This window comes from Crocuta crocuta, unplaced genomic scaffold (assembly GCF_008692635.1).
Source record: "Crocuta crocuta isolate KB4526 unplaced genomic scaffold, BGI_CrCroc_1.0 scaffold613, whole genome shotgun sequence".
Lineage (NCBI taxonomy): Eukaryota > Metazoa > Chordata > Mammalia > Carnivora > Hyaenidae > Crocuta > Crocuta crocuta.
In genome coordinates, this window is record NW_027528880.1 from 888123 (window position 1) to 900557 (window position 12435).

The following is a 12435-nucleotide window of genomic DNA, read 5'->3' on the forward strand; positions in this document are numbered from 1 at the left end:
CGGTGAGACCAGCCCGGGGCTGCCAGCCATGCTGACCCCTAGTCCCCCCAGGGGGCACCCCCTTGCCTAGCCTCTGCCCGCTGGCCCCCACATGGACAACACACACAGGAGCACCCAGGGACCTCATTAGCCCTCTCTGGGGGGAGTCGGAGGGCTGACACAGGGACCAGCATTCACGCAGGGACTCGGTTGGCCCCTCACTGGAGGCCAGAGCCCCATGGCCCCACCCCCTCCCCCAGCCCCAGGGAAGGAGATCCTGGGGGGCTGAAACCCAGCCTGGAGCAGCTGGGGGGGCCTGTGGGATATGGGCTGGGCCCAGCTCCTCACTGCCCTTCCTCCCCGCCCTCCCTCCCTGCCCAGCCAGCCCCCAGTTCCGCTGCACACCCACCATGCCTGTGGACATGATCTTCCTGGTGGATGGGTCCTGGAGTATCGGCCACAGCCACTTCCAGCAGGTCAAAGATTTCCTGGCCAGTGTCATCGAGCCCTTTGACATCGGGCCAGATAAAGTCCAAGTTGGTGGGTACCAGGCCCTGCCTGCCTTGCGTCCTGCCCCCCCGCCCCCGCTGTGAGCGTCCCCATCTACCAGCACGCAGGGGATGCCCGGCTCTGAGGGGCTGGAAGTCGGGGCGGAGACCCAGAGCCTCCTGGAGAAACAGAAGGAGAGCCCCAGCAGTCAGTGTCACCTGACAGGCCAGGCAGGGGGTCCCCAAAGGGGCAGGCGGGACCCCCAGGCAGGGGTCCCCACGGGGGCAGGCAGGACAGCTGGCTCCTTGGGGGCACGTTCTGGTGACCTCTCTGTGGAACACAGGGCCTCCCTGGCGTCCTGGTGAGGCTATGCGTAGGTCAGGCGGCTCGCAGACGCACACCTGCCTCTGCTCACCCACACCACTCCTGCTGCAGGCCTGACTCAGTACAGTGGGGACCCCCAGACTGAGTGGGATCTCAATACCTTCGGCACCAAGGAGGATGTGCTGACAGCTGTCCGCAGCCTCCGCTACAAAGGGGGAAACACGTTCACAGGTCAGCCTGGGCCCCCAGAGACCCCACCCTCGAGGGTCTGTTTCGGGGTCTCTGTCCCGCGGGTCAGCCTCCCAGATGGAAACTTGCATGTAAATCCAGCTATGTGGGTGCTGAGCCTGATGTGCTCCTTTGTAGAAGGCAAATGTCTCCTTATTGACCTTTGATGAAAACGTGGGCTTCCGTCTCCCACTGGCAGAACCTGGGTCTCATCTCTGCCTCTGGGTGACCCCCCCCGCTCCCCGCCTGGAGGGGCCAGGACTGACTCGGTGGGCACTGTGCTGGGGTCAGCGGCCAGTGGGGAGCACCGGGCAGGGAGGGCACCAGCGCCCCTCCACACGCCCTTCACCCTCGCTGTGCCCAAGGCCTGGCCCTGACACATGTGCTGGAGCAGAACCTGAAGCCAGGAGTGGGGCCCCGTCCAGAGGCAGCCACGGTGGTCATTCTAGTGACAGACGGCAAGTCCCAGGATGATGCCCATGCCGCTGGCCGCGTCCTCAAGGACCTGGGTGTCGACATCTTTGCTGTGGGTGAGTGACCCCCGGGCCCCTGCTGGGGTCCTCACAGCCCGGCCGCAGGCTCAGCTTGCACCCCTGGCTGTCTACTCCGGGCCGGGGGCTCGTGGGGCTCCCTGCTCGTGCAGCGTATGTGGACCTGCCTGCTGTGTGTGCCATGCTCTGTGCCACAGGCACCAGCCCCCACCCACCTCACTGTGCTTGCGCCGCTGGCTGGTTATCACCTCCACCCCTTGAGCAGGGAACTGTGGATATGGGGGCCTCCTTGGTGCCCCAGACCCCCAGTGCTGGTGTGTCCCAGGCCCCAGGTTCATGGGAAGGCCTGGGCATTTGTGGGACTCTGAGGAAAGCACACCGGCCTCCCCCTGGCCCCAAACCCCATAGAGATCAGGCAGGCAGGGCAGAGCCTGCAAGGGGCCTTCGGGGGTCCAGCCCCACCCACAGCAGCGCCCAGCTGCGGCCTCTCGGGGGGGCCTGGCAGGTGACCGGCTCTGGGGCCTCCAGGATCTTGGGCACGGAGCTTGCTAAGGCCCCTCGAACTGCAGGGTGACTCAGGCGAGGGGCCCGGGAGTCTTGGCTGTAAGATGGGCAGCGGCGCCCAGGGGGCAGGGCCGGGGGCGTCCTCACGGCCGTGCCCTGTGAACAGGCGTGAAGAACGCGGACGAGGCGGAGCTGCAGCTCCTGGCGTCCCAGCCGCTGGACCTCACCGTCCACAACGTGCAGGACTTCCCCCAGCTCGGCACCTTGGCCGGCCTGCTCAGCTGCCTCATCTGCCAGAAGGTGCAGGGCAGGAGCAGGGCCCCAGGTGAGCGGCGGGTGGGGGAGGCCGGGCAGGGCCCCCCTTGCTGGCTGCAGCCCTGCCCGGCCACTTTGGGCAAAGGGACAGGGCGGTCGTGGCGCCTCCGTGGTACGCCTTGCCCTCCCTCTCTCCCCGGGTCCCAGCGCTCTGAGGGTGTCTGCAGCCTGGGCGACGCCCGCCCCTTCCGGAAGTGGCAGCCAGGGAGAGCAGGGGGAGCTGCTAAGGGTCGACCGTTCTCCCCCCTGCCCCACAGGTACGCCGACAGCGGACGCCCTCTTCACTCCCACCAGCCTGGTTGTGACCCAGGTGACCTCCTCCAGCATCCACCTGTCCTGGACCCCAGGCCCCCAGCTGCCTCTCAAGTATCGGATCGTGTGGCAGCCTTCCAGGGGTGGCGCCCCCAGGGAGGTGAGACGTGGCCCCTGCCTGCCGGCGCACAGCCAGGGCCGCTCATGACGCGGCCGTGTGGAGACAGAAGAGCACGGTGAGGGTGGCCCCGCCAGACCCTCAGCGGCCCCTGAGCCGGAGCCCCAAGGGCACGCTCAGGTGGCCGGTGCGGAAGATGGAGCGCCTGGGCACGCTCACGCCTTTGATGGCTGCTTGGTGGCCGTAGCCAGGGGTGCAGCCGTGTGGGAAGCAAAGACTGACCGCAGCCCCCACCAGAGCTGTCTCCCTGCCCTGCACCCCTGTCCNGAGGCTCCTGTTGCAGGCGGTGGTGGAGGGGCCCACCTCGTCCGTGGAGCTTCACAACCTGACAGCCGGCACGGAGTACTTGGTGTCTGTGTTCCCTGTCCTCGAGGCTGGGCTCGGGGAGGGCCTGCGGCACCTCGTGACCACAGGTGGGTGGGGCAGAGCCGGCTGGGCTGGGGGTTCGGGGGTACCCCACCTGCAGCCTCCCCTTGGAGCCTCAGCACGGGCGGGGCGGCAGGCAGGCCCGGCCTCAGCCCAGTCTCTGACCCTCTTCTGAGCTGCTCAAGCCTTTTCTGGAGCTCACGCCTACCTGGCCTGCCACGAGCCCTCTTAACACTGTACTGGGATATTCGCACGTGCAGCTCGCAAGTGTGAGACTGTGGTTGCTAGTCTGGCCCCTGAGGGTCACCACAGTCTACCGCAGACCTTGTCCTCACCTAGAGGAAGACGCGTGCCCCTGGCCGCTGTCCCCAGCCCCTGGCAGCCTCCAGGCTGCTTTCTGGCTCACGCACTGGCCATTTCTGGACCTTCCGTGGAGGTGCGTGGCGTCTTCAAGGTGCCGCTGCCCTAGGGGCCCTGCCTTAGACAGAAACCCACAGGCGGCTGGGATTCCCCAGAGCTGTGAGCTGGAAACCTGGCCCCAAGTGAAGTGCGGGCACGGAGGCAGGATGGTCTGTGGCCTTTCCTCCCACCTGCGTCTGCCCGAGACAGCCTGCCCCGGGGCCCCCCCCCGGGGCTGGCCGGNCGCCGCAGGGTCTGCTCGGCCCCGGCCCCGCTGCCGTTTGAACAAGAGGCCCTGGGTTGCGTGTACGCTTTCTGCAAAGTGCTGCTTTCCTAAAGTGTCTGCCTTCCCCCAGCGCCTCTGCCTCCGCCCCAGGAGCTGACCCTGGGTGCAGTGACACCCAGGACCATCCGCCTTGCCTGGCAGCCATCGGCCGGGGCCACTCAGTACCTGGTGCGGTGCCTGTCAGCCTCCGCCAAGGGCCAAGAGGAGGGGAGAGAGGTTCGTGGCGGAGAAGGGTGACCAGGGGTGGGGGCAGATGGGGTGGGGAGGGTGGCGGGCAGGGCCCAGCACGAGCGCCACGTCCCTGCAGGTGTGGGTGGAGCAGCCCGAGGTGCTTCTGGACGGCCTGGAGCCTGGCAGGGACTATGACGTCTGGGTGCAGAGCCTGCGAGGGCCCGAGGCCAGCGAGGCACGTGGCATCCGAGCCAGGACCTGTGAGCGCCCGCCCATCCCGCTCTGGCTCCCCCCTAGCCTTCCATGGGGGGTGGGGGGATCCCCAGCAGGCGTAGCCACTGGCCCCCCTCCCCGTACACTTGGGGACAGGGCGCTGGCTGGCCCCTGAGGCCGTGACACGCCCCACAGCCACCCTGACGCCCCCCCGACACCTTGGCTTCTCGGATGTGAGTCACGACTCAGCCCGTGTTTTCTGGGAGGGCATCTCAAAGCCTGTGCGTCTGTTCAGGATCAGCTTCATCTCCAGTGAGGGCAGCCACTCAGGGCAGGTGAGAACAGCACCTGCCAGGGGCCACTGGGGGGCGTGGTGTCCAGCGGGAACAAGGTGAACAGGGTATGGGGGGTCCCAGCACCTCAGCGCCCCCCCCCCGCATTCACAGTTGTTGGGTGTCGGCTGGGCCCCCAGGCTGTGGAGCAGCACTGACCATCACTTCCTGGGGGGCCCAGTCTGAAGGGGTCTGGGGCAGAGACCGGGGTGGGGGGAGGCAAGGAATCTGACCAATAAACATAAATGACACCCGTGGCGAGGTGTGCAGGGCTCGTGCTGTCGGGACAGGCGGGCTGGGCTCCCTGGGGGCGGTGGGGGGAGGCCCCGGGGGGCCCGCGTGTGTGCTGGGCTCCCCGCTCCCAGTGCATGCTCACTCGCCTACTCGGGAGAGGTCGTGGGCCGGCCCGCTGGTGGGTGCCTCCTTCCTGGGGGGGGCTGGCCCCTCCCTGGCTTGGGGGGTTGGCTCCAGGCCTCCAGCCGCGCACCTGCCGGCTTGCAGGTGGAGGCTCCTGGCAGCGCCACCTCGGCCACCCTGAGCGCTCTGTCCTCCGCCACTGCATACTCCGTCCGCGTCACCTGCCTCTACCCCGGGGGCAGCTCCTCCACGCTGACCGGCCGCCTGACCACACGTGAGTGGGCGGACGTTGCGGTGGGGTCCCCAGGCCGGCTCCATGCCTCTGCCCAGTGGATGGTTCACGGTAGCACGTAGCTGCTCCAAGCAGTGCTGAGCCAGGGGCCCATGTGCCCAGACAGGTGTGATGACGGGGTGTAGGTCCTCGAGGGCACGGCTCAGGGCACCTCTAGGAGCAGGGCTCGTGCCCAGCCTGCAGCCGGGTCCTGGGAAAAGGGGGGAAATGTGGGCATGGCTGCTGGGTGGGGTCGGGGGTCCCCTCTGCCCCCCATGGGGCGGTCACTCCCAAGTGTGGTCCTGCATCAGTGAAACCTCCTTCATGGGCACATTAGGATGATTCCCACGAGTCACGAGGGACTGGGGTGCGGAGGTACTCCTCATGGCATCGGCCTCTCCAGGCGCTGCCCCCCAGCCTCAGTCTCCCCACCCCGTCTTCCAGGGAAAGTCCCCAGCCCGAGCCAGCTCTTGGTGACAGAGCTCCCTGGGGACGAGGTCCAGCTGGAGTGGACGGCCGCGGCGGCGTCCGGCGTGCTCGTCTACCAGATCAAGTGGACGCCCCTGGGAGACGGGAAGGCCCGCGAGGTGTGGGCTGGAGAGAGGAGGGCCACCCCCAAAACCCAGCTCCGGGAGGGCTCAGCCCCTGGTGCTTCCTCCCAGGGGCAGCCGCCTGCCCGCGGCCTGCGCGCCGAGCCCTGGGGAGAGGACACCTCTCCGCGGGGCGGACGCCTGGCCCTCCTCTCCACAGATCTCTGTCCCAGGGACCCGGCGCATGGCCGTCCTGCCTGGCCTGCGAAGCCGCCTGGAGTATGAGATCACCGTCCGGGCCTGCTACAGGGGTGGGGCCTGCAGCGACCCTGTGTCCCTCCGCTACAGCCCCTGTAGGTGACCGCCGCTCTGCCCCCAGCTGTGCGCGGAGCAAGAACAGCCCAGAGGGACCCCAGACCCTCCCAGCTCCGGGGGCCCAGGGCCTCTAACCCCAGAACCACTGACAGGCAGCTCCCCGAGCCCCTGCCCCTCTGACCTGACCACGCGGGTCCACGGCGCCCCTGAGCCCTCCGGGCAGGTGTTTGGGGGCGGCCGAAGTTTCCAGTCACCTGGTACGGCAGACTGTCCTGGAGCTGAGCTGGTGTCTAGTGGTCCCACGTGTGCCACAGGACGGGGGGGAGGGGGGGGCCAGGTGCAGGCGCAGACCCCTGCGGGGCAGGCTGGCCATCCTCCAGCCCCAGCCTGAGCCCCCCGAGTGGTGCCCGCCTCACAGCACACCGGAGCCCCCCCTCCGACCTGGCCCTGGCATCTGACTCACCCGGCAGCCTGCGCGTCAGCTGGACGCCCCCTAGTGGCCACGTCCTCCACTACCGGCTCACCTACGCGCTGGCCTCGGGCTTGGGACTCGAGAAGTCGGTGGGTGTCCGTGGGGCAGGGTGGCCATGGCCCTTCGTGGGCCCCTGGCCCTGGGCACAGCGGGGGAGACACAGCTCTTCTGTGACCCGACGCAGACAAACGGGAGCAGACGCTCCAGAGGGGGCGGCTTAGGTGACCGCGTCCCCCGCCCCCAGATTTCTGTTCCAGGACCCAGTAGCCACGTGACACTCCCCAACCTGCTGGCAGCCAGCAAGTACAGGGTCCTGGTGTCCGCAGTGTACAGAGGAGGCGAGAGCGAGGCTGTGTCTGCCGTGGGCCACACAGGTGAGGGCGCCGAGACCCCAGGCCCCAGCCGGGCCCCCGGGAGCCTAGACCCTGGGGGCCCCTCGCCGGGGTCCTGCCGGCAGCTGTGGGGAGCACTGCAGAACGAGCAGAAGGGAATCAGGGTCTCCGTGGAAACCGTCCCCGTTGTACGGCACCGCCACCAACCCGAGGGGTAGGACCGTATCCGCCAACGAGATGCGCGCAGGCTGGTGTGTCTGGGGCCCCGGCTCTCCGAGCTGCGCTCAGGGGGTGCAGGCAGTGTCCAGCCCGACAGGCATCCTGGGCAAGCCGGACGTGCACCACAGACAGGGAGCCTGGCTTCCCTCGACGCCCCGGGGACAGGGACATGGCCTCAGTCGGCCCTGGGGGACGGCCACCCACAGGTGGGACCGGCTGAGAGGACACACGGAAAAGCAGGGGGCCCGCGAGGGCACTCAGCTGAGCCACTCCAGCCTCCCTCTGTGTCCCCTCCCTGGGGCCACCTAGTTTGGGCTTGAATGCCTCTGGGGATGGGTGTCTTCCTACTCAGTGGTGCCTTTACTGCCCGTGAACAACTTCTAAGCACTCACAGTGCACGGGGGGGGGGAGGTCTGCACAGCCAGACACCTGGTCGGCGTGTCCCCAGGTCAGTGTGTCCATCTCCCTGGCCCTGCCACCTGGGGCACATTGAGTGGCCAGAAACCTCGGGGTTTGGCACCCAGTGGGAGCACCCCCGAGTGCATGCTGTCTTGCGGGAGGTGGCAGTGAGGTCCCTGAGGGAGCAGGGCACCCTGCCAATCCCTCCCCTGAGGTGTGGGGACCGCAGGCCGAAGACCAGCAGCTCCAGTGCGTCTGCAGACTTCAGGGCAGGGTGCTCCCCGGGTGGGGGCGCAGCCCCGTGCCCGGGCCCCTGACCGACTCCCTGTGGCCTCCCAGCTGCCTGCCCCGCCCTCAGCCCAGACGGCTCCCTCCCAGGTAGGCCTGCCCTGTGTGACAGCTGAGCCCACCCCACACCCCCACCTGGCCCCCCCTCCTCTGGGGAGGGTGCCCTGGGACCCCCACCCACCGCGAAGGGGCAGTGACAGGGAACCAAGGTCCTGTGGTCGTTGGAGGCACCAGTCAGGACTCACCTGTGCAGGAGGTGAGAGTGGAATGAGGCTGCCAGTGCTTTATTCTCGCCTCACAGTCGAGGTTACTGAGGCTTGTCCCCGGTCCCAGCTGGACACGGCAGAGCAGAGACAAAGCCCTGGGCCCCCTAAGGCCTCCTCGAGGCTCTCTGCTGACTGGCAGCCGGGTGGGGGGCCCAGCACAGGGGTCACCCAGCATCTTTAGGGCTTCGTGGGTCTGAGACGCTCCCAGACTCAGGGCTGATGTGAGAGCCGCCCGTGGTCAGGCAGATGTGCGCAGTGTCCCTCGGGCCCCCGCAGGTGGTGAGGCAGGGCCGCTCCCAGCTGGGCGCCCAGTATAGGACTCCTCGTTGGCTTTGTGCGTCACAGAAGGGGGCAGACGCTCTGAGCCCGCTGGGCTGGGGCGCACGCTGTGACCGGCCGCTGAGCACCCTGGCCTCTGCCGGGCGTGGGGTCGCACTCGGAGGGGTGTGGGAGGCCGAGGGCTGTGCAGCAGAGGGGGAGGCCGGCGGGTGGGCGCCCCGAGTCCGCGTCCCCTGTGGTCCCCACGTTCACCTTCTCCCCGTCGACGCACCCCCTCTCCTGTCCCCTGACTCCTGCTGTCTCTTCGTGTCCTGCCCCCGGCCCTCATCTCGTGTCGCTGATTATCCCCTGGCGTTGCTGCCTGTCCCAGGCTTTGACCTCATGGCAGCCTTCGGTCTGGTGGAAAAGGAGTACGCGTCCATCCGCGGTGTCGCCATGGAGCCCTCGGCGCTCGGCCGCTCCAAGACCTTCACGCTCTTCAAGGACGCCCAGCTGACACGCCGGGCCAGGTGGGAGGGCCGGGGACGGACCGTGGCCCGAGAGGGGGCAGCTGTGCAGTGGGGGTGGCTCCTGGGGAGGCCCCACCGCTCTGTCCCCCAGAGCCGACCGGGCGGACCTCCCCGGAGAGCAGGGTTTTCCAGAGGAATAAATCTTGCATGGGTGGAACGAGGCCACGTGTGGGTCCGTGTCCATGTGGCCCAAGCACCGATCAGACTTGCAGACTTACGCACAGAGGCCCCCGCTGTCTCCCGGGTGGGCTCTGATCAGGCCAATCTGCAAACACCTGGTTTGCCCCAGCGGCTGCTCTGTGACCACATCTGACACCCCCACCCCCCGTTTGTGGGGAGATCGTGAATCGAAACTGGAACTGTGATATATGCACAGCAAAACCTCTTCTTAAGTTAATATGTTGTAAGTTATCAACGCAGTCATACGCCCTGTAATGGAAATTTGAAAAAGGCAAAATAGGTAATTTTACAGAACGCAGCCAGCACTGCTTAGATGCAGGACTTCCTCCGGGTCAGCAGACAGCAGGGCAGCCTCACCGCCGGCCTCAGGGGTCCTGGCTGCGCCTCTTCCTGGGTTAACTTCTCCTTTAGGCGGTGGGCAGGTCTCACTTTTGCGCGGGGGGCTGAAGCCTGTCTCTTTCTCGGTGGCCTCTCCTCTCATCCAAGCTCTAGCGTGGGGTTCAAGCCCCGCAGCTTACGCTCCGACTCTCAGGGCAAACCCTACCTGGATGCCACCACTGTCGTTATCGCTGTGGGGGCCGCTCCCCCGGGATTACCCCTTTTCTGCATGTGACAGTCTTGTCCCGGGGCCCCCGCACTGGGCACTTCATGTTTCTCTGCCCTCTGGTGCTTGCTGCCCAAGAGGTGGGGGCAGGAGGCTCTGCCCGGGTGGCCCCCACTTCAGATGTGATCGTCCACCCCAGGTGAGGTCACCCAGCACAGCTCCCCCCCCATGATAGCTGCTGCAAATGGGGCTCTGGGCTCCTAAAAGTAGAAAGCGTCCCTCCCTGTAATGGGGTCAGGAAGGCTCCCCAAGAAAGTGGCAGACAAATAAGGGCAGGGAGACGATGGGAAGGGAAGAACCTCAGGAAGAAGGAGCAGCCTGTACCAAGGCCCTGGGGTCGGTCTGTTTAAAGAACCACAGGAATGGGCAGGGCTGGGTCTCTTGCTTATCTTAAGAGGAAATGAAGGGCAGAGAGCCCGGCCTAGGCCTCTAGCAGCAGTTTCACTGGGTGATTGAAGACCCTGCTCCCTGCCCTTCCCAGCCCTCAGCGCCCCCTGGGGGCCCAGCCCTGAGCACTCCAACAGGCTCGGGATGGTGGGAGCGACTCCGGAGGGCAGGGCTGCCTATGGGCTCCTGACCGCAGCCTGCTGAGCCTCCCTGACCTGTCCCCTCTGCCCCCACGCAGAGACCCTAGAGAATGGGGTCTTGGGGGACGCTGCCCAGGATTGTCGTGAACACTGGCTGGGGCAGGGCAGCCTCGGGTCCCGGCCAGGCCTCAGGGGGCAGGGGGCGGTGGGCTGCGTCCTCAGGGCACGTCTTGTTGAACCCCCACCAGCCCGGGGCACTTCTGTCCCTTATGTACCACTTGTTACTACTGGGGATGGAGGCAGGAGGGGCCCAGCGTGGTCACGGACCCCTCTCTGCAGCCCCGGGTCTGGGCGACGGCGGGACCCCGCCTCCTCCCAGGCCTGCAGTGGCCCCCGCCTGTGCCCCGACAGTGACACCCAGCTGGCCGCCCTCCCGCCGGAGCACACCGTTGTCTTCCTCCTGCGCCTGCTGCCCGAGACGCCCCGCGAGCCCTTTGCGCTGTGGCAGATGACGGCCGAGGACCTCCAGCCCGTCCTGGGGGTCCTGCTGGACGGTCAGCCCGGGGGCAGGGTGGGGGCCTGCGGCTTCGGGTCCGAGGAACCCTGCCTCCAGGCCAGGCTGGGGGCTGCCCGCACTGGGAGACAGGAGTCCCAAACAGGGGCCCTGAGGCTGGGGTGCGTGTGACTCCATGCTGCCCTGGCACGCAGCTGTCCGTTCCGCCCTGGGGGCCTCACGGGCTCCTCACCCCTCCCCTGCAGCCGGCAGGAAGTCTCTGACCTACTTCAACCATGACCCCAGGGCCACCTTGCAAGAGGTCACCTTTGACCTGCCTGAAGTGAGGAGGATATTCTTTGGAAGCTTCCACAAGGTCCGGGAAGGTTCCCGAAAGACCGAAGTGTACTTCCCCTGAGACCGTCCCCTGCTCCCCAGGCTCTGGAGCAGGCCCCCCCGACAGGTCCCAGAAGACGTGCCTGCCTCCCAACTGTAGGCTGCCTCGCGCCCCCACTCCCTCCCGTTTTCCTTGGACGTCATGTTGTCCGGTCCAGGCCTCTGCCCCTCTGCTCCCCTCTGACAGATGTCTTAATCTGGGTCACAGAGCGCCCCAGCCCTTCCCGGGCCCCAGGAATCCCTGGGAGGGGTCTGCAACAGGTGTAATCTGCTCCATTTTATAAGGGGGAAACTGAGGCCCAGTGAGGGGGTGTCCCACTAGACCCGGGATGGAGTCGGGATCCTGGCCCCCAGGTGATGGGCCCTTTCTTCCCCCATCTGGCCTGGCCTTGCGGGCACGGACGGGTGCCCGCCCCTGGTGGTGTCTGGCAGGTGCACGTGGCCGTGGGCCGCTCCAAGGTCAGGCTCTACGTGGACTGCCGGAAGGTGGCCGAGAGGCCCGTGGGAGAGGCAGGCAGCCCACCTGCGGCCGGCTTCGTCATGCTGGGGAGGTTGGCCAAGGCCCGCGGCCCCCGGAGCACCTCAGCCCCCGTGAGCATGGGCCTAGTCCTGCTGGACCGGGCTGGAGGGGGTGCCGCAGCAGCCACGAGCTCGTCTGGCTGACCCGCTCTGCATCGTAGTTCCAGCTCCAGACGCTGCAGATTGTGTGCAGTGACTCCTGGGCAGAGGAGGACACATGCTGTGAGCTCCCTGCCTCGGTAGGTGGGCCCGTGCCGGCCAAGGGCGCAGAGTCCGGAGTAGACAGGATGTGCATCAGCACGGTGCAGGGAGAAATCAGGGCAGGCTTCCCGGAGGAGGTTGCCTCTGGGCCAGAGCCAGAGCCCTGGGCAGCTGCATGCAAGTGTCCTGGAGACCACGGGGGCAAAGGCAGGCTGGAGTGTGTCAGAAAGCCCCCAGCTGCAGGGGTGGCCACTGGCGTGTACTAAGGGGCCACTTCCCTTCTTTGTGGGCACAGTTGGGGTGTAGAGGGCTGGCCAGGAAGGGGCTTAGCCAGCAAAGCCAGAGGGCCTGCCAGAGACTCAGGCGGCCTCCGCACCGTGAAGCCGTGGGCAGGGGTCCTCACACTGTGCCCACACTGCGCTTGGGCAGCCCGGGGACTGGGAGGGACTGGGAGAGGGCCCACGCAGGGCACCTGGGGGTGGGCACCACGATCCGGTCCCCGCCCCTCCCTCCCAGCCGCCCTGGTCCTGGAACCCCAGTGTCTGTGGCTGTCCAAGCTCTAGGTCAGACAAGAACAGGTAAGGGTCCACTTAATGAGTGGGGTCCCCTTTCTCCCAGAAGGCTGGAGACCCCTGCCCTGCCTCCTCCTCCTCCTGCGCCTGCTCCTCACAGACCCCGGGGCCCCCGGGCCCCCAAGGACCTCCGGTGAGTCCATCCTCCGCTCCCCCGGGGCTGCCTGGGCTCCCGGCAC

General features: G+C 67.3%; 1 protein-coding gene across 1 annotated transcript in view; it reads left to right on the top strand.

Moving 5' to 3' along the window:
- Positions 1–12435, top strand: part of COL20A1 (collagen type XX alpha 1 chain) — a 26813-nt gene that overhangs the window by 8354 nt on the left and 6024 nt on the right. The window contains exons 6-26 of the mRNA XM_077756814.1: positions 361–519; positions 904–1023; positions 1386–1550; positions 2182–2340; positions 2588–2742; positions 3044–3173; positions 3882–4027; positions 4119–4242; positions 4391–4530; positions 5029–5158; positions 5600–5742; positions 5906–6038; positions 6419–6561; positions 6717–6846; positions 7762–7800; positions 8626–8764; positions 10415–10629; positions 10835–10944; positions 11397–11555; positions 11645–11722; positions 12303–12389. Of these exons, the coding sequence (XP_077612940.1) occupies positions 361–519; positions 904–1023; positions 1386–1550; positions 2182–2340; positions 2588–2742; positions 3044–3173; positions 3882–4027; positions 4119–4242; positions 4391–4530; positions 5029–5158; positions 5600–5742; positions 5906–6038; positions 6419–6561; positions 6717–6846; positions 7762–7800; positions 8626–8764; positions 10415–10629; positions 10835–10944; positions 11397–11555; positions 11645–11722; positions 12303–12389 (2804 nt within the window). The remainder of the gene's footprint in view (positions 1–360; positions 520–903; positions 1024–1385; positions 1551–2181; positions 2341–2587; positions 2743–3043; positions 3174–3881; positions 4028–4118; positions 4243–4390; positions 4531–5028; positions 5159–5599; positions 5743–5905; positions 6039–6418; positions 6562–6716; positions 6847–7761; positions 7801–8625; positions 8765–10414; positions 10630–10834; positions 10945–11396; positions 11556–11644; positions 11723–12302; positions 12390–12435) is intronic.